Here is a 19,041-nt window from a genome sequence, read left to right on the forward strand (position 1 = left end):
TAGGAATATCAGTCAAGTCTCGTTTGTTTAGATAAAATGATTGAATCTGTCATCGCCAGGCTCGAGAGGCTCAGGACGATCTGGTGAGGACCAAGGAGGAGCTGGACATGGCAACGACGATACCCCCGCCTCCTCCACCTCCCCCCATGTACGACCACGGGGACGAGAACTACAGCGACAGCGAGGAGAACTACAGCGAGCACAGCGCCGAGCTCAACATGGAAGGCATCAATGACCACCGCAAGGAGGAAGAACGTCTGACGGAGGCTGAGAAGAACGAGCGCGTTCAAAAGCAGCTGAAGGTAAAGACGCGTTCACACGGCAAACTCAAATAATTTTACCCTAAAATGATCTGTTTGGTTTATCATCCTGATCAGATCAATCGTTTAATTATAGATTCACTAGGATCAACACAATAAAGTTTATCTCGCCAAATAGAATATTTCCTAAGAAATCAAAATGTAACCATAGAAACACTACTTGGTATATATGCTGTGTGTGGGTGTGTGGGGGTGTGTGGGTGGGTTAGTTTTGGTGTGTGTGTCTGCTCTGTCTTCTCCATCCCCAGTGAGTCATGGTGGATGGCTGCTTATACTGAGCCAGGATCCTCTGGAGGTTTCTTCCTGTTAAAAGGGAGTTTTCCTCTCCACTGTCACTGCATGCTTGCTTAGTATGAGGACTGCTGTAAATTTGCTGGGTTCCTTATATAGGAAACTTTTGAACTGGCCTGTATTGGAATGTTTACTGTGTGAAGTGCCTTGAGACGACTCTTGTCGTGATTTGGCGCTTTATAAATAAAATTGAATTGAATCGAAAAACCTTCACGGCTGCCAAACGGCACTGTTTTTGTTTTTCTGTGAGCAAAATAAACACGTTTGTAGAAGACATTTTTATTTCCCGTTCCTCCGTTACACATAGTCAGCTGTCACGCATTCCTAAAAAATAAATACAGATAGTGTTTTTGTTTTTGTTTTACTTGAGCTACAGGTTGAGTTGCACATTTAATGGAAAATAAAACGAAACGTATTTAAAAACTTTCCACCTAAAAGAAACTTATATGAATGTTTTTGCTGAATTTATTAAAAATGTAGCTCAGAAGCTGAATTTATCTGTCTACTTTAAAAAAACAGTAAATTTTTTATAACTACTAATATTTACTGTTTACATTTTCAGTTTTATATCATAATTCTCACCCTGCTCACGTACATGGCCCAGCCAAAAAGAAAGTTGCCACCCAGATTTTGTTCAACTGTCTTAAGCTTTGACTATGATTACACACATTCGCTGAGGCGTTGTTTTGATGAGCTTTCACAACGTCACCATATTTATTTCCATCCAGTGTTGCATTAATGTTTCACCAAGATCTTGCATTGATGATGGTAGAGTCTGACGGCTGCACAAAGCCTTCTCCAGCACATCCCAAAGATTCTCATTGGGGTTAAGGTCTGAAATCTGGTGGCCAATCCATGTGTGGAAAGGATGTCTCGTGCTCTCTGAACCACTCTTTCACTATTTGAGCCCGATGAATCCTGGCATTGTCATCCTGGAATATGCTCGTGCCATCATGGAAGATGGAATAATCTGGTCATTCAGTATATTCAGGCAGTCAGCTGACCTCATTCTTGGAACACGTCCTGTTGCTGAACCTAGACCTGACCAACTGCAGCAAGCCCAGATCATAGCACTGCCCCCACAGGCTTGTGCATGATGGGTGCATCACTTCATCCGCCTCTCTTCTCACCCTGATGCACAATCACTCTGCAATCTCATTAGATGCTTCTCTGCCTGATCCATGCCAGTGATCTGACCCTTCTCAAACATCTTTTCAATGACCACCAGATGTCTTTCCACACGGTTGAAATGAGAAGCAGCTCATTGTACTAGTTAGGGTTAAATAACTTGTTGCTGCTGAAAGATAATCACTCGTGCAGCAATTTTCCAATAGGAGGTTCCCATTTGCTTAGTTAAATCAAGGTGTCAGCTGTTTTTTGGGTCAGCGGTGCATAACACCCTGGGGACCAACATTAGTCATTATGAGTGTTTTTACAAAAAAAAAGTTTGTTTTTCTCTATCAAAACACAAAAAGCACCTAGAAAAGATGAAATAAATCATAAAATTGTAGAAACATGAATTTCGTTGACACCCGTATTTTTGTTTAACTTGTTTGTGATTCATTCATTTCCTTTTCATATAGCCTAGCAAACCATCCTTTATATGTAAATATACAGGATGGCCACGACCCATAGAGAGAACTCAGTTATATGGCAGAAGCTATGGTTATCTTTCAAATGGTCTCTTCACAAAATTGCTAGGACGTATTCATCGCCACGGTTATCAGTTAACTGGTCATACCCCATTGAAGAAAAAGAAGCAAATACATATTTTTCTAAATAAATTTCTTAAGGACATCTTATCTGCTCATGTCTCAAAAGCCCGAGTCCAAATCCAAAGCCATTTCTAACAAGCACGGTTCCTGAGCCTACACCATATTTGTAGTTTTTCTCCATCGCAGCTTTGGTGTTAATGGTGTAATAAGACACAAAACTGTTCAGGCCAATGGTAGAGTTGCTGAGGCTACAGTGGAGCGTGGCTAGACCCACCTGCGGAGCTCTTTTGCTACTGCTAAAGTTGGTCTAGATTTCTAGGCTGGCATTTTTCTGCTGCTAGTAACATTTATGCTAATATTGCAGAATAAAGGCTTTGCACAGGAATGTTTTTGAATTTTTTTTTGAATGGAGCTGTTTTAGGACACAGCAATACGCCCAACCTAACAGTTCTGTTGGACGTTAACATTTCAGATGTGAATATTATGTTCTAATTGCAGAAAGTAATTTTTCAGAGAAGTCAGGATGGCTCAACAGACACTGATGTGGTTGTCGTGTTTTTGTTGCTTAATATAGTCGTCTTCTCTCCCTTCCCACTCAGGCTCTGACCTCTGAGCTGGCTCAGGCACGAGATGAAACCAAGAACACCCAGAACGACCTCCTTCACAGCGAGAACGTGCGGGCCGGCCGAGACAAATACAAGACCCTGCGACAGATCCGGCAGGGCAACACCAAGCAGAGGATCGACGAGTTTGAAGCCTTATAGGAAGCCTTTGCTGCTTTGCCACATCCCCTTTCTGACTGGTCACTACACCTCTCTGCTCTGCTGACACAAGCTCTAACTCACCCAAAGTCGCACGCCGGCTTGGTTTTGGTCTTACCTGGAGCTGTAGAAGCACCGTAGACACACGGAGATCAACTCTTCCTGTGAGTTTGTCAGGCAGGATGAAGGGCTTTGCTAAACCTTCGCAGGTAACTTAGTGCCAAAAACCGTCTGCCCTCGTTCTTTTTTTAGTGTCAAGTATTCTTCATGGATCTAATTGTGTGTGAATTCTGATCAGTTCAGACCAAAATCAATTCTTTGTGTTGACGTCAGGGAAGAAATTCTGCTTGATGCAATCAGAGCTTCGCTTCTTCATGTGTTGTAGTTTATGGCTACCAATCAGAAAGGGCACTACAGTATATGCAGCTCTTTGTCTGTTTTCCACTTTTATTTGAACACTTCCACTTATGTTTATCATTGCTAGAGAGTAGTAGAAAACCATGCTTAGTTGGTTATTTATGCTGAATGTGGGACATTAAAAGGGTATTTCCTCTTGGTTTGTATATTTTTGCTCTCTACCAACGATAGAAGCTTTTACTGTTTCAAAAGCTTTTCTGTACTGACCAAAATGAATCGTTGGAGGTGTGATCCATATACTTTCCTTTATATCACCTAATTAAAGAAATGAAAATGTAAATTATTATTTTTATTGCAGATGAAATTCAGCTGCTTGACATTCAAATCAGTTCTGATGAGATTGCTGCGTAAGCCTAGTCTGGCTGGCACGTGTAGGATTTCCTGTTATTTTTTTCTTATTTTGTGTCCGGTTACAGAACGAGTGAGCCTGTAGTATGAGACCTCGCCTCTTCTAAAGCTGCCTGCTTTATCCAAGATGAAACTGTAAACGGCAACGCTGGAACGTGTATATAACCAAGATTTTACAATGAGGTGTTGAACATAAAGGCAATAAAGAAACAATTTTACATTTTTGTATGTTTCTTTTTTTTTTGAGTGGTTTATAAGAAAGCAGTGCACTCATTATTTTGCAGGTGATCAGACGGAAGAAATGTTGATGTAGATGTTCATGTTTTTTTTTGGTATGTTTTATGTTAAAGATAAGTTCTTGATAAGATTGCCTCCGGCAAAGAAGAAACGTTGAGGCTGAGAAGATGTTTTATGTTTGAATCAAGTCAACAGTGTAAAACCAGAAAACATGCATTCATACAAACCGTAGCTTTATTTTTTTTTTTTCAAACTACACATATGCACAAAAGGGTATGCTTTTAAGAGACTATGTAGTTTTAACCATTAATCTGCAAATATCCATCAAAATGTTGACAATTAAATGATGCCCAGTTGTTGAAAAATATTGGCAGCTTTAAAACGCATAACTATAAAAACCAGGTCTAAAGTACAGGGGAGCAGGTCTAAGTCTCTTCCTCCTGTTTAATTCTGCACAGAGAAAAGGTCTGGGAAGTCTATTCAAATAACCTAGAAAGAAAGGCTCTTGGCTCTTTTACAGGGAGAGCACCCAGCCACTGGATGACACCTGGGTCAAAATCAAAACACAAGAAGTGGAATCCTTCACTGCGCACATCAACGCCGTGGACAAAAACATCAAGTTCACCAGGGAAAACATAAAGGACAACTGCTTGCCTTTCCTGGACTGCGCTGTGCACTTTGAAGAAAATGGCAACCTCAACATTGAAGTGTACCGGAAGCCCACACACACGGACCAGTACCTCCTCTTCAACTCACATCACCCTCTGGAACACAAACTTAGAGTAATCAAGACCTTACACCCCCGGGCAGAACATGTTCCCTCTAAGCCGTCAGGGAAAAAGAAGGAACACACACATATAAAGGAATCACTTAAAACATGTGGCTATCCTAAATGGGCGTTTATAAAGTCAGCAAAGATGACCAGAAAAGAAGACCAGACACCAGCGAGGGAGGATAAGAAAGACAGATGCAACAACCTTGTCATCCCCTATGTAGCCGGTGTATCAGAGAAACTCAGGAGGGTTTTCTCCAAACACAACATACCAGTGTACTTCAGACCCAGCAACACACTCAGACAGAAACTGGTTCACCCGAAAGACAAAACTCCTAAACACAAACTGAACAATGTGGTGTATGCTGTACAGTGCAGCGAGGAATGCCCAGACCTCTACATCGGAGAAACCAAAAAGCCACTTCACAAGCGCATGGCACAACATATAAGAGCCACCTCCACGGGACAGGACTCAGCAGTTCATTTGCATCTAAAGGACAAAGGTCACTCTTTCGAGGATGCCAACGTTCACATTTTGGACAGAGAGGACAGATGGTTTGAAAGAGGAGTAAAGGAAGCCATTTATGTCCACTGTGAGCAACCATCTTTGAACAGAGGCGGTGGTTTACGACACCAACTGTCTGCCATCTATAATCCAGTTTTGAGATCCCTTCCCAGATGCCTCAACGCCCACACATATCCTGGGCCATCTCACCTCAGGAATTCACATGATAGGGTGGGGCCAGGCTTCACAATGAGCTCACCCGAAACTCTGGCTGAATAGGACCCACACCCACCCTCACACCTTGGCTCATGTGTTTTTGTAGAAGATCATCAGGGGGTCTTTTGTTCCCTCTTCGGGGGGAAACTCCCACTGGGTTTGAATCTGGGACTCTCCACCATTTGGCCTTAGAACTGAAGAAGCCTCTCGGATGAGAGGTGAAACGTCTTCAAGCAACTCAAAGAAGTCCAGACGCTTTTCTTTCAAAGCTCCTTAAGCCTGGTTTATGCTTCTCCGTCAGCTCCGCAAGGGACAGACACGCACGGATTGACAGAAGTGTTTTGCTCTCGTACTTCTCCGTCTCCTGGAGAGTGTTGCAAAGCAATTCCTCGGCAGGACAGCAGAGGGCGTAGCGCTGTATCGGTCCAAGATCGTGTGTTTATATTGTGTTTTTTGTGTATATAAGAGACGTTTAACACGGACATATTTGTCTCTCATTCTCCCACCGCTTCATGCGCTCCCCACCTCTAAACCCACGTTTCCTGTCATTTCCGTCCACAAATAAAACGCTTGCTGTGCATCTTTTCACTCCTCCAGTCACAGGAGGATAAAACGTTCATATTTTTAGTTTTTTCGCGAGGTATTCTTCAAGTTTCTCCGTGTCTGCCGCTAGTTATCCTCGGCTCTCTTTGCAATGGCGGCGCTGTAAACAACAGCGGCGTCCTGACCAATCACAAGCTTGCGTAATCCGTCTCGTTCGACGGATGTTTAAAAAAGTGGGCTCGACTCCGTACGTACTTGCGTGCCTGCCGGAGCCCTACGCAAGGACGGATAATGGCGTTGCGTGTCTCCGCACTGACGCAGACGGAGAAGCATAAATCAGGCTTTAGACTACAATGACCTGGATGACTGAGAACCTTCACAGACATATTCAAATAACCCCACCCCCTGAGATCTCTACCCGAGCCAATCAGCGCTGAGTAGCGTACGTCACACACCATAACGCAAGTTTGTCATGAACATGGTGACTGAAGCGGCCATTTTTGACTGCAGCAAAAAAAAAAAAAAAAAAAACTACAGCGTTGCGTGGTACAGTTGGCATTTCTGTCTTTTTTTTCCTGATTGGTTGTTTTTGAGCTGGTTAGTAACCAGACTGTTTCTCTGTGCAGAATTAAACAGGGCGAGTCTGGCAGGCCAGGCTAGGCGGTAGCATTCCCAGGGATTTTTGACCCTAATGGCCATCCGTTGGTAATGTCTTACTCGAACAAAAAATATTGCTTGCTTGCAATGATTTAGGTACAGTATGTAGTGCCCCCTATTACCAGGAAAAATACACACGGTCACTTTAGGTATCCTGACTTTGCACAAAGCTTTGCATTACCCCGGTGGTGTCGGTGGGCTGAGCTCCACCAGATGTCGGTGTGGAGCTCTTTGCTCACTTAAACTGTTTTCTGATTATTTTGTTTAGTAATGTTTAAAATCGCGTTCTGTTATCTTCTGCAGATAAAAGCAACCTTGCTCTTAACCTTTAAAGTTAAAGCCCTATTAAACATCACACACACTTGAGAAAATACATCTCTGCATGTGACCCATCCCCATGGGGAACAGTTAGATGTTAGATTTTTAACCCCCCTATCCAACCCCTTTAAGCTGAGCATCAAGCAGGAAGGTACCCATTTTTAAAATCTTTGGTAAAATCCAACCAGCTTTGAACCCCAGTGTCCCAGACCCTGGGCATACCCTCTACCAGTAGACCACTGAGAAGGTAACAGACTTAATACTGTTTGTTGTCAATTGGTGACATAAATTGTCCTACATATGTGGGGAAAACAGAGAATATATTTTATGGATAAAGTGTGCTTTATGCAATATGTAGAACTACTTCCAACCTAACCGCACAAATATCTTGTCTTGGAAAAATGTTAAGACTAGCTAGCTGAAGCATTTGTGACTGAATTTCAGATTCTGGTAACATTAGTCTTACATAGCTAAGAGTTTCAGTAAGTTTTACCAGCCAGTGAGAAGATGTGGATGATGGAGCAGCTCAGAGGTTAGGATAAATACTTTTAGTTCAGAATCTTCTGATTTCTAGACAGTTTGGTAGCTCAGTCTGTTCGATGTTGGCTTAAGTAGCAGAAGCTTCTGAGTTCAGTTCCAGAAGAAAATAATCTATTAGAATTTATGGGAATTCTTCAGAATGTGAAAAGCTACAAAACACAGCATGATGCTCACTGCTTGTGTAGTTCAGAATGTAAAGCGTCAGGATTGTGTGCAGAATGCTCTGAGATCAATACCATGAAAAGACTCTCTTTTAGACTTTAGATGAATCGTTGACAACATTAAATGCTACAAAACATAAAGTGTTACTGATTGCGTAGCTCAGTGTGTTACATGCTGGCTTAGAGTGCTCAAAGCTCAGGGTTCAATCCCAAGAAACACACTTGAGTCTGTTGCATTTGTAAACGGTGTCTGATGTTTTTTCAGCACAAAAGTAAAAAAATGACAAGTTTAAATGTTCCACCACAGCCAACATGAGTGTGAAGGGTGCTGGTGGTGCAATGGGACTGTTCGTGTTCGTAAGTCGCCAGTGGTGCAGCAACTGGTTCGATTCCTGCTCGCGACTGGTACCTGGATCGGTGCGACTATCCTGGAAGGGGTCAGGGAGGGGCCCTGATTCCCTCCCCGGGTTCCTGGAAGGTAAAAGTTGGGGGTTATACTGGTTGGGATGGTGCTGAGGAAAAGTTTTTTAGCTAGCTGGGCTAGATAGTAATGGTGAGAAGGCCTACTACTAGTTACTTTGTAGGACTTTCTAAGGTAGTAGGAAGAGCCATATAAGGTCCTACAAAGTAACTAACCCTTTTTACTACCATGGCCATTTAGATTACTAATTAGCCCTATTACTGTTACTATGGCCCAGTAGTTGTTGCTCTAATTAAATTTGGATACTTAGTTGCAAAACTTTTCCTCGGCACCATCCCTACCAGCATAACCTCCAATTTTTACCTTTCAGGATAGTTGCACCGATCCAGGTACCAGTCACGAGCAGGAATCAAACCAGTTGCTGCACCACTGGCGACTTACGAACGCAAACAGTCCCATTGCGCCACTAGCACCCTTCACACTCATGTTTGCTGTGGTGGAACATTTAAACTTGTCATTTATAGGTTTTGAGCTGAAAAACATCAGACACCGTTTACAAATGCAACAGATTCAAATGTCTTTCTTGGGATTGAACCCTGAGCTTTGAGCACTCTAAGCCAGCATGTAACACACTGAGCTACACAATCAGTGAATAATAGTTTGTTTCTTGTAGCATTTAATGTTGTCAATGATTTACCTAAAATCTAACCTCCACACTGATTTTGTCACTAATTTGAACTTCAGATATTAAAATGGATACCAATAGTCTTTTAGCTCCAGCCCTGACTCTTACTGCTTGAGCTGTTTCATCCAAATCATACATTCCTTTCATATTAATTTCCTGACACCTTCAGGATGTTTTAATAGTAAAATAAACAGACAAGATTGCTCGCATTAAATAGTCGCTATACACTTAGTTTCCTATATTGCCAAGATTGATTTTGTATGATTGCTGGTGCACCGACAAACTTCTGTCTGACACAAAGACGTAAAATTTCATCATTTTATTCAAGAATCACAAAACCACCGTTTGTAAAATAAGACACAACTAGAAGACACACATTCACCGTGTCCCACTTAACTTCTCAGTTAGAAATAAATATTTGATAAATAAAGATAAAATAAATACTTTCTACAGGAAATAAAGTGCAAAGTCTGAAGTTAAATAAGAACAATAAATAGATGCCAGTCGAGGGTCCTCCAGATGCATCATGGGAACAGAAATACCAGAAGAGTGATGTCCACGTCCCACAGCAACATCTCACTTCAACAATAAACACTGTTATAATACCAATGTGACTGGGTGTGAATGTGTGTGTGTGAATGGGTGAATGACTGATGTAGTTGCAAAGTGCCTTGGGGGGGGGGGGGGGGGGGGGTTCCAGGACTGTATCAAACACAGGCCATTTACCATTTAAGGTCGTGTACTTTCACTTAATCCTTGAAGCATTCAGAAGTAGAAACATTTAGCTTTGAAAGTCAAATGCAGCAGGTTTTCATAGTTAACATCTATTTCTGTAGCCGCTGCTTGGCTCGTGCTCATATTTAGTATTTATGTAGATGATTGGAGCTGGAAGGTTTTAGATTTCAGAATTAGTTTGATCCCCGGTAGATTTCTGGCTTTAAAACCTCCAGATTGAGGATTAGGATTAAATCCTCCCACCTCTAGTCCTAACTAATATCTGCTGCTCTCTGGTGGAGGATCTGCTGAATAAAATGTATTTATTAATTCATTTCAAGCTTTAAACCATAAAATATACATTTTGTTAAACTTAAATATCACAAAATCTATTATTTTGCAGTTTTGCTTGGATTAAAGATATTCCCCTCTTGCTTAATTGTAAACCCATCATTTAGAAACTGTCTTTTTTTCCCCTTTGAGCAACGAGTGGGTATGTTTAGTAAAAGTTGTCAAAATTAAATGACCTTAAATGTAATTAAACATTTTTAATTCTGTCAGCAGTGGTTTGCCGATGAACTAAAGTTAACTGTCATGAGTTCATGCCAAGATTTTGGGTTTTGGGGTGTAAAATTAAACTAATTAAATCTATTATTATAATAAACATCTTACTGATAGACTTGTTTCTACGTTTTCAGTGAGGTTAACAAATGTTTTGCAGATGAGATGTGAAATAGGAAATGTCAGCTAATAGTAAATAAAATGCTCGATAAATTGGTTTAAAGTAAAGTGTTGCACAAGAAAGTTAAAATAGCATGTCTGCTGTTGCCATGGAAACCTCTCCCAGCTGCTGCTCTGATGCCATGATCAGAGTCTCCTCCTTCACTTTCAGAAATGGACGAGCTCTTCGCCTCCTTCCAAAATCAGACACCTAAAACACACACACACACACACACACACACACACACACACACACACACACACACACACACACACACACACACACACACACACACACACACACACACACACACACACATCTACTAAATACAATGCATTCCTTTCAGCTGCACAACTCTTAAATATGAGGTGACAGTGACACACTGTGAGTATTTACACTCTGAATGAGGTGTTTGCATTAATGGGAAGGTTAGCTGATTATTGCTTATTACGGTGTTGACCCCTGAGGAAGAAGACAGCACAACTCATGGAAATGTGCAAAAAATTTGTTTTTCTGACCTCAAGTGGTAAATTTACAGCTCTATTATGAAATTTGTCTACAATATTTGATGGAAATTTTAGTCCAAATGCAAAACTGCTGGTTAAATATAATTTAAGTAAACTAAACTAGTTTACTTAAAACATCCGAAGTATAAAACTATGCCCACCTCATCTTTAACACCAGTTCAAAGCGTTCCAGAGAAGTTGTCAGAGTGGCCAATCCGTAACTTTCCTCTTCAGCCGAAAGAACCAACGACAAGCTGGATAAAATCTGTTGCTGTTGTCATGACCCGGGAGTATCTCAAGACTGGTGGTCGGCTGCCGTGGCTGCTTCTACAGGCTCCTGCTCCATAAAGGTCAAGCTGGACCTCTACACCTCCTGATCTAGATGGGGACTTCCGCTCAGGGTATGGCGTCAAATGTGTTTATGAATCTCCTAACCAAAGCTTAGCGAGAAGACATCACCTTCAGTTCCCATCAGAACTAATCGCTTCTTCGGATTTGCCGGTTCTGAGCAACGTTACACCTCACACCGTTCACCGTCTCATTCACCTTAGTTACACCATACATTTAGTGTTTAAAGTCAGTCTAGTTTAATTTGTTTTTAATGAGTCTTTAAACTTTTAAACTCGACTCTCTCTCTTCTGTTGTCTCTGAGTGAATATGAAGCTGTTATCTAATCCCCGCATTAAAAAGTTCCAATCTTCTGGTTTAAAATAACCTCACAGATCCATAAGTTTGATTTCATATTTCCTATGGAATCCTACGCCTTATAGCTTATTAAATAACATGTAATTTAAATCATTACAGTACATATTAACTTTAGATTGTCTGCTCACCATGATGGGTGAAAACTGAATTTCCATTATGCTCCACTGTGCCCAAATTGGATTTTTCAGCCTGAACACAAAAACCAGAGGCATCAAAGGAATTTCTCAGGCAACAATATAATTATTTATAAAAAATGATAGACACTGCCTATTTTTACCATTGAACACAGCGGGTACCAGTATAAGCTTTCTAGAGCCTTGTCCTCCGACCTCCAGCCATCAAGTGGGATGAGAATCTCTCCAAGAAACACTTTTCTTTTCAGGGTCCCTGAATGCCACACAGAGACCTGCAGTCTCTTTCCAAACAGCAGGTGGCGCTCTATGTTGAACTGTCAAAAATAAATAGGGATTTCATTGACACTGAAATACCAACAGTAGCTGATAAACACCAGATATTTTAGTACCTTTAACACTTCGTTATAAACTGGATCCGTCGTGTTTCTCTTCAGAGATGTCTTCAGTTTGATGTTCTTGTCCGGCAGCACGTGGAGTTTAACGTAACTGCAGGTTAAACGCAATTATTGTGAAGGCGGCAGCTCAGATAGACAAAATGTGCAAGGCTCTTTGCTTGTTTAAAGGTCTCCTTACGGGTTACACTTTTTCTTTTTGCCGTTTCCATGAGCAAGATTTCTGCAGGCTCCAACCGTGACCTCCAGGCAGGAGCTACTGGTGTTGTAGGCCACAGCGAGCTCCAGCTCTCCGGCCACGCAGATGCTGCAGTCGGTGCTAATGCTGCTGACGCTGCCCTAAAAAACAAAAAAATTTTTTTTATTTTTTATGCTGAACTACTTTAGTTTGTGAAATTACAACTAAATGATTGCAATCTGAAATCTGACGTTCATATACAGGATGCCAAATAGGCTCATTTTATCTCTAATCATCAGCTTTCGCTCACTCTTTTTACAGTCGAGTGCTCGGAGCTGAACGACGTTTCCTCTCCGGTAGACGAGCCCTCCTGGTCGCTGTCTTTGTTTTTCTTAAACAGGTTTGGAAGACTGTTGCCTTTAGAAAGCTGCAAAGCAAACATGGCCGATTTCGTTCACTGGTTTCAAACAGAAAAAGTGATTAAAAAAACGAATCTGGACTTCTCAGATTCAGCTGCAGTTGCCTACTTACTGAGGACTTGCTGAGGTCTGTATCAGACCGGCTCTTTTGGGTGCTGTAGCTAAAATGTGATCTTGATTGGTGTCCGATGACCGTCAGCAGGTCTCCTCTGATGTCATTTTGAGAATCTGATATCTCTGCAATGAACAAAAGTAAGAAAAATTCATCTCTAACACCAAAACCCATTTAAAATGCCTGATCTAAAATTGATTCTTTGCTAGAAAAACAATCAGGCAACTCAAAAGGATGTGCGACACACAAGCATATCTTTACAATCGGTTGTTGCTGCTGATGCAGTCAGCATGTCAACATCGATGTTTTCTTCTCATTACAAGAGCACTTCCTCTGTGGTTGCTGCAGCGTGTAAATTCATCTCAAAGAGTGTGAGATAGCGTTCCTAGGAAGTCATGTTTCCAATCCTGAACTGGTCGTTTAAAAAAACCCACAGACTTACTTTTAATGTGACTCCTCAAGCAAACCTTCAGATCCTCCATGGACAGGGTGAAAGACTTTGAGTTCTTCAGCTAAAACAATAACAAATGCTTGCTTTTCACATGTTTTTTTTTATTGTGAGTGATGAAAATGGAATGGATCGGTGGTTTACCCTAGATTTCTCTTTGAACTGAGGATCCAAGTGGGGAGGAGGAGTTGGTGGTACAACAGAAATATGTCTGGAGAAGGAAAAGAAAACAAAAGATCTAATAAGTGTTGATCAAATGGTTTAAAGGTGAATAACCAGGTAAGGTTTAAGCACACCTCTGCACACTGTAGATTTTCAATAGTTTCTCTCCAGTTGTTTCAGATTTGTCTGTAAAAATATGATTATTCATCATTAGGATAATTATTTGAGGCTCTTATTATGCAGTAATGAATAAATCTGCAATATTTAATCCAAATGAAACAAAAAACGGTAAACCATCATAAGCTGTCATCAATGTTGTTTCGCTGTTGTTGAAACGATGATAAATAAGTAAACAAACCTATAGTGACAGGAAATTTCTTTGCCTTTTCCTCCAAAAACCAGTCTCCTGATCTGATCTTCACCTCCCTGTGAAGAGGAGACGCACTTAGTGATCAGAGTTATGACACAAGTGATGAAGATAAAAGTGTAATACATAAAAATATGCAAATTAATAATTTCACACCATGTAATATTGCACTCTATTGGCCTATACTGTATTGTTTACATGATGCTGTATAGTTTGGTATCTGTTGTATCACATTGTGTTTTATAACGTCACACATTGTGATTGGTTGACTTCTGTATGGTATCACATTGTATCATATATGTTTTCATCATTTCTTTGTTTAATTAAACAGTCATGTCACATTGTTACATTATGTATCACTTGTTTTTGCATCATACCGTAGTATTGTTTCAGACACATCAAATGTTACATTGTAGCATATTGAACAGTCTATATATATATATATATATATATATATATATATATATATATATATATATATATATATATATAATATTGTGTCAAACTGATTTCCCGATTCCCCAACATCCATATGTATCTCATATTTTAAGCCTAGTCTACATATGCTTTAAACTCTTTTTTACAGTGTAATTTTGTATTTGGGTAGTAACCAATGAGATTGTAGGGTGTCTGGGCTCTCCCGTACAGATAAGTGAGAAGCTTGGCCATCTGGGAGGGGCCCGGAGGAGCCAGTTGAGGTGGCTCGGGCATCTAGTTAGGATGCCTCCTAGACGCCTCCCTGGTGAGGTTTTCCGGGCACGTCCAGCCGGGAGGAGACCTAAAGGAAGACCCAGGACACGCTGGAGGGACTATGCTAGGATCATCCCGGAGGAGCTGGCCCAAGTGGCTGGGGAGAGGGAAGTCTGGGCCTCATGTCTTAGGCTGCTGCCCCCGTGACTCGATCCCAGATAAGCAGTAGGAAATGGATGGATAGATGGAATTTTGTATTTTTCCACCATTCCAGTGGACTGATTGCATCAAGTGAAGATTTACACAATCAATAAGGTTTTGTAGCTTTGATCCAAATCAGTTTCAGTGTCAGTTACTTTGGTTTCTGTCGACTTGTGATGAATTAAACCAGTTAGGACCAGAAATGTGTCAGAGTATAATACCATTTATAAAGAAAAAAGGTGATTTTTCAGACAGAAAATAAGATTTTCTCCTGATTTATCATCTTACCTTGTTTCTGTACTTCAGGAAGTTATAATGTGTATGCCCATATTTGGGCTCGTCATAAAACTAGTTACATTTAGTTCTCATTTCTCTGCATTATAACCAAATGACTTGAATTAAAATGACTAGACGGTGTATGAATGGTAAGCATTCACACTATAAGTAGCAGATCTCTGATTGGTGAGTCAAAGCAAAAGTGCTCTTGTCTTCTACTGACTCACACCTTTCACCAGCCTGATTGCGTTACCTGTATGCATGGCACACCGTGCACTTCCAGTTTGCTGCTCCCACCCGACACCTGCTGCAGATGCGGTGGCTGCAGCCTCTGCACACTGCTCCTGTGTTCCAGAGCTTGCCCAGGGGCCTCTGGCAGCGGGCGCAGGTCCGCTCTCCGTATTGCCGGGCGTAACTCTTTGCACCTTTCCTCCGTAGCTCCTGCAGCTCGCCCTTCATCCTCCTGCAGATGGAGAGAGACAGAAGAGGAGAGGCCGTTAATTGGCAGCATGACGAGTCATTTCGCAACTTCTCTTCAGCTTAAAAGAAGGAACTTGGTTTTGGAGACAAACCTCAGAATTTCACTTCTAAAAAGGCTATTTTCTTATTAACCACAGCAAAGATCTTTTTGAAATCAATATTGCAACAGAAAATCACTCATTTTGATGCTTTCATGTCACATATGCTGGTTTAGGCATAAATCGAGGCAAAGCAGTGAACTTTTATACCTCTAAGACTCACGACTGAACCAAACATCCTGTTTGAAACACGTTTTATTCAGAATGAAACCTTTTCAAACGCTAGTTTCTTGAGCTGATATAGTTCTGGCTCATTCCAGCATCACTAAGAAGTTTTACCACTAAATGTCAGAAAGGACTCACCTGATCCTGTCCTCTTCTATCGTTCTCAGGTGTTTGTCTCTCCAGAGAACCTCCAGAACTCTTTCTTTCTCCAGAATTTGAAGGAAACTTAAATCCATCTTTAGTTTCTGACCTGTAGCTCCTCTGCACTGGGTCTGATCTGCTGTCTTCTCCTGTCTTCTTTTTGTTACGTCTCCTCCTCCTCCTCCTCCCATGTTGTTTTCAACCCTCCCTCTTTGTAGACCCGCCCTCCAGACCTCCTCTTGTCTTCTAGAGCTGAATGATTTGATGAAAGCAGACTGGATCAATCACTCAGCGTGCTTTTTACATGCCCTTCACCTTTTGGTCGAGCCTCCATTCCCGTCAGACCCAGATATGATCCATTTTTGTAAAATATTACATCATAAGTGGAAAAACCTCTCCTCTGACATTCTCATATCTAAAGTCCACTCCCTGTGCCTGTCAGCTTTTCAGTAACTCAGACCCTCAGCAGCCCACGGCGACACTCTTCTTCCTCTGATGCTGCTAACATCCTCCTGTTGCATTCAGCTTCCTTCTGCCAGAACTCCACCTGTTCCCCGGTCAACAACCAGCTGCAGGAAGTGCAGCAATGCTTCACTGATGGCTCCAAAACAAACCAAATGCCAACAGCTGCATTATTGATGCCTGACGTCTGTCTGTGGCCTAGTTTCTTTTATCGTCGTCTTCTGCAGACGACGTGATAGATGTGAACAGTGTTCACCTTCAGTTACTGAAGACCTGAGAAGGTTTTAACCAAGAGGCTGATGTCACCTATAATGAAAGCAGGAAGTCAGCCTTGTATGGGATTACCCTCAACTCTCTGACTAAACACACATTTCCCTTCTGTCGTGCAACATCCTCAGAGGTAATGATGTAAGCTTAAAAGTCCCTGGATAAACTCATCGTGTTTCTATTGTTCCATTTAGGTTTGTCTCCATTTTCTTAATTCTGTCTTTTTGATGTTTCCCAGGCATCACTTAGCAATTTCCCCCCAAAAACTTGGGTATCAGATTAACTCAGATTAGTGGTTTTGTACTAATCCTTAATCCGGGGATATTCCATTGATAAAAGTCACATTATAGTGGAAAACGCGACGCCTAAGGCAGCAGCGGACCTTTAAATGAGACAATTAGTAGAAACTTACAGCTAATGCGGTTTTAAAATGGGGCCTAAATCCATTTAGAATCAGAAGTGATACAAAGATCTGATCATTTCAGGTTTTCAAGTAGAAATGTATTTATTATCTGGTCTCGCTTTTGTCATAACAAACCAATCCTGACATTCCCACCCTTCTTTCTCACCTGTCATTTTCAGGCCAGCAGCCTGACATCTAAGGGAGCTTTTGGATAGCTTGGTGTCATCCTGGGTTAGCAGATGAGAGCCTGTGCTTGTTACTAACCAGAGCTGCCAGGAAGCCTGCAGAGAGCAATCAGTCAGCTGCAATTAGGACTTGTGGGTCTGCAGGAGGACACAACTGTTGGACATTCTCCTGATTGTAAAATATCAGCCAGGAAAGATGAAAATGCCTTTTGCATGAATCAAAAAGGATCTGCAACAGCAAACGTCATTCTTATCTAGAAACACACTTGTGGCAGAGGCCTTTAATGGTTCATTCTGCTGGTGGTTTAGTGGTGACAGGGTCCACATCCGAGAAGAGGTGGGTCAGCCCAGCACATCAGTGACAGTAACAGACACCTGACTGGTTACCAAAGAATCTAAACTTAGCCACAGAGAGCGGTGAGAAAGGCCAAACCGAGTCCTCCAAGAGCTTCCTGGAAGACGTGAGTGTGTTCCTACATGCACTTAGAACTCGACTGACCCCCATGAGGAAAATTCACATGAAAACCCACTGCCTCTCCTTTTTTCATGCAGGAGGAGGCCTGGAGGAGGAGATGAAACACCTTTCTTTATGGAAACAACATGATGGCAAATTACAGCAGCTTGTATGCAAGAAATTCATTCACCAGCGCGGGAAAACACACAACATCTTTCTGAGATTGAATAAAAGAAGAATGGATGTAGATTTGAACTGCACTTATGTTTGTGATCATATCAAAAAGTATAGAGATGCAAAGCTGGTTTCACTAGAATCAGGCCACTGCATAGTTTAGGTTTGCAGATCAGCAAAATGCACAATGTTACCTCAAGAGAGTGATCACCCTGAGGAAGTGGCAGACTGTACAGACTAAAGAAAACGTGCAGACTTCTGCTTCCTTCCGTCACACATTCACACGCGCATGCATCGTCGCAATCTGCTGTTTGGTTTTGTTCAACCTTTGAGTCTCGTTAGAAAGCTTCCCTTTGAGAAAGTGTGGAGAAAATGCAGAAATAATTTGTTTAAACATAGAAGAGAAACACCTCCAGGTCCGTCTGTGTTCGTACACACCTGCAGTTCTGACAGTGGGATGAAAAACGAACACGTTGTTTTGAAAAAGACATTTGAAAAGAACCTAATTTATCGTGATTCTTCCGGCTCTTGGAGAGTACAGACGCTTTTTTCCTCCTCTCCTCCGTATCTTATCCCAAGGCTCGTTGTCTGTCTTTGGGTGCACGGCGCTTCTGTATTTTTTTCTGAAAACTGGAAATGATTAAAAATGGATCTGGTCAGTTGGTCTCTCAACGCGATTGACAACATTTTTTCAACGATGAGAACGGGAGAAGGGGCTCCCGGTTGCCCCTCTGGGACAGAGCCAGCTGGGTATATCATGGACTCCTGGAAATGGTCGAACCTGAGTTGCCTCTCTCAACTGTCTGTAGAGGATTCTGAAGACGTCTGGATATTTGTGGTGTTGGTGTCAGGTTTCCTGCTGTTTGGCCTTAGCGGTTACTTGGTTTACCGGAAAATTAATGAGCCGCCGTGGAATATTGGCTCAATCCCGGAGCTCAGGGATGGATTACGTCGCGCTGTGAATGCACAAACTCATATAATCGTCGAGATGAGTCATAAGCTCGGAACTTTGGCTGAGATTCAGGCTGTGTCTCAATTCAGGGTCTGCATCCTTCATCGGCCGGATTCGTCGGCCGGTTACGTCACAGCGCCGCGACTAGGCCTGTCCCAATTCGAAGACTCCTTCAAATGCGGCCTTCTTTTCGCCTGTATGAAGGATGGGTCCGGTGTATCCTTCAATGGTTTACATTTCCCAAGATGACTTGCAGGCCAGACGGCAGAACTTTTAAAAACAATGGCGGACAGTGAAGCGGGAGCTGTCGGAGAGGATTGCGCATATA

The 19,041-nt window shown here is 41.9% G+C and overlaps 2 protein-coding genes across 4 annotated transcripts in view; one reads left to right on the plus strand and one right to left on the minus strand.

Moving 5' to 3' along the window:
• Positions 1-3,716, plus strand: part of ezrb (ezrin b) — a 45,095-nt gene extending 41,379 nt beyond the window's left edge. For both annotated transcript variants that reach the window (XM_015947461.3, XM_070543643.1), the window contains 2 exons: positions 60-302; positions 2,926-3,716. In XM_015947461.3, the coding sequence (XP_015802947.1) occupies positions 60-302; positions 2,926-3,090 (408 nt within the window). In that variant the 3' untranslated portion in view covers positions 3,091-3,716. The remainder of the gene's footprint in view (positions 1-59; positions 303-2,925) is intronic.
• A 5,870-nt stretch (positions 3,717-9,586) lies between these two features.
• On the minus strand, positions 9,587-15,971 carry sytl3 (synaptotagmin-like 3). 2 transcript variants are annotated; one of them, XM_054748042.2, is made up of 13 exons: positions 15,814-15,971; positions 15,186-15,395; positions 13,757-13,824; positions 13,533-13,584; positions 13,381-13,447; positions 13,231-13,300; positions 12,789-12,913; positions 12,568-12,684; positions 12,261-12,418; positions 12,077-12,173; positions 11,831-12,001; positions 11,682-11,742; positions 9,587-10,552 (listed from the first exon to the last, which is right to left on the minus strand). In XM_054748042.2, the coding sequence occupies exons 1-13, from the start codon at positions 15,909-15,911 to the stop codon at positions 10,545-10,547; spliced, it is 1,302 nt and encodes a 433-aa protein (XP_054604017.2). In that variant the 5' UTR covers positions 15,912-15,971; the 3' UTR covers positions 9,587-10,544. The 2 variants fall into 2 exon arrangements, with proteins under 2 accessions (XP_054604017.2, XP_015802948.3); XM_015947462.3 differs by lacking the exon at positions 9,587-10,552 and having other exon boundaries at positions 10,559-11,742.
• Between the last annotated feature and the right edge of the window lie 3,070 nt (positions 15,972-19,041).

This window comes from Nothobranchius furzeri, chromosome 2, assembly GCF_043380555.1.
Source record: "Nothobranchius furzeri strain GRZ-AD chromosome 2, NfurGRZ-RIMD1, whole genome shotgun sequence".
Taxonomy (NCBI): domain Eukaryota; kingdom Metazoa; phylum Chordata; class Actinopteri; order Cyprinodontiformes; family Nothobranchiidae; genus Nothobranchius; species Nothobranchius furzeri.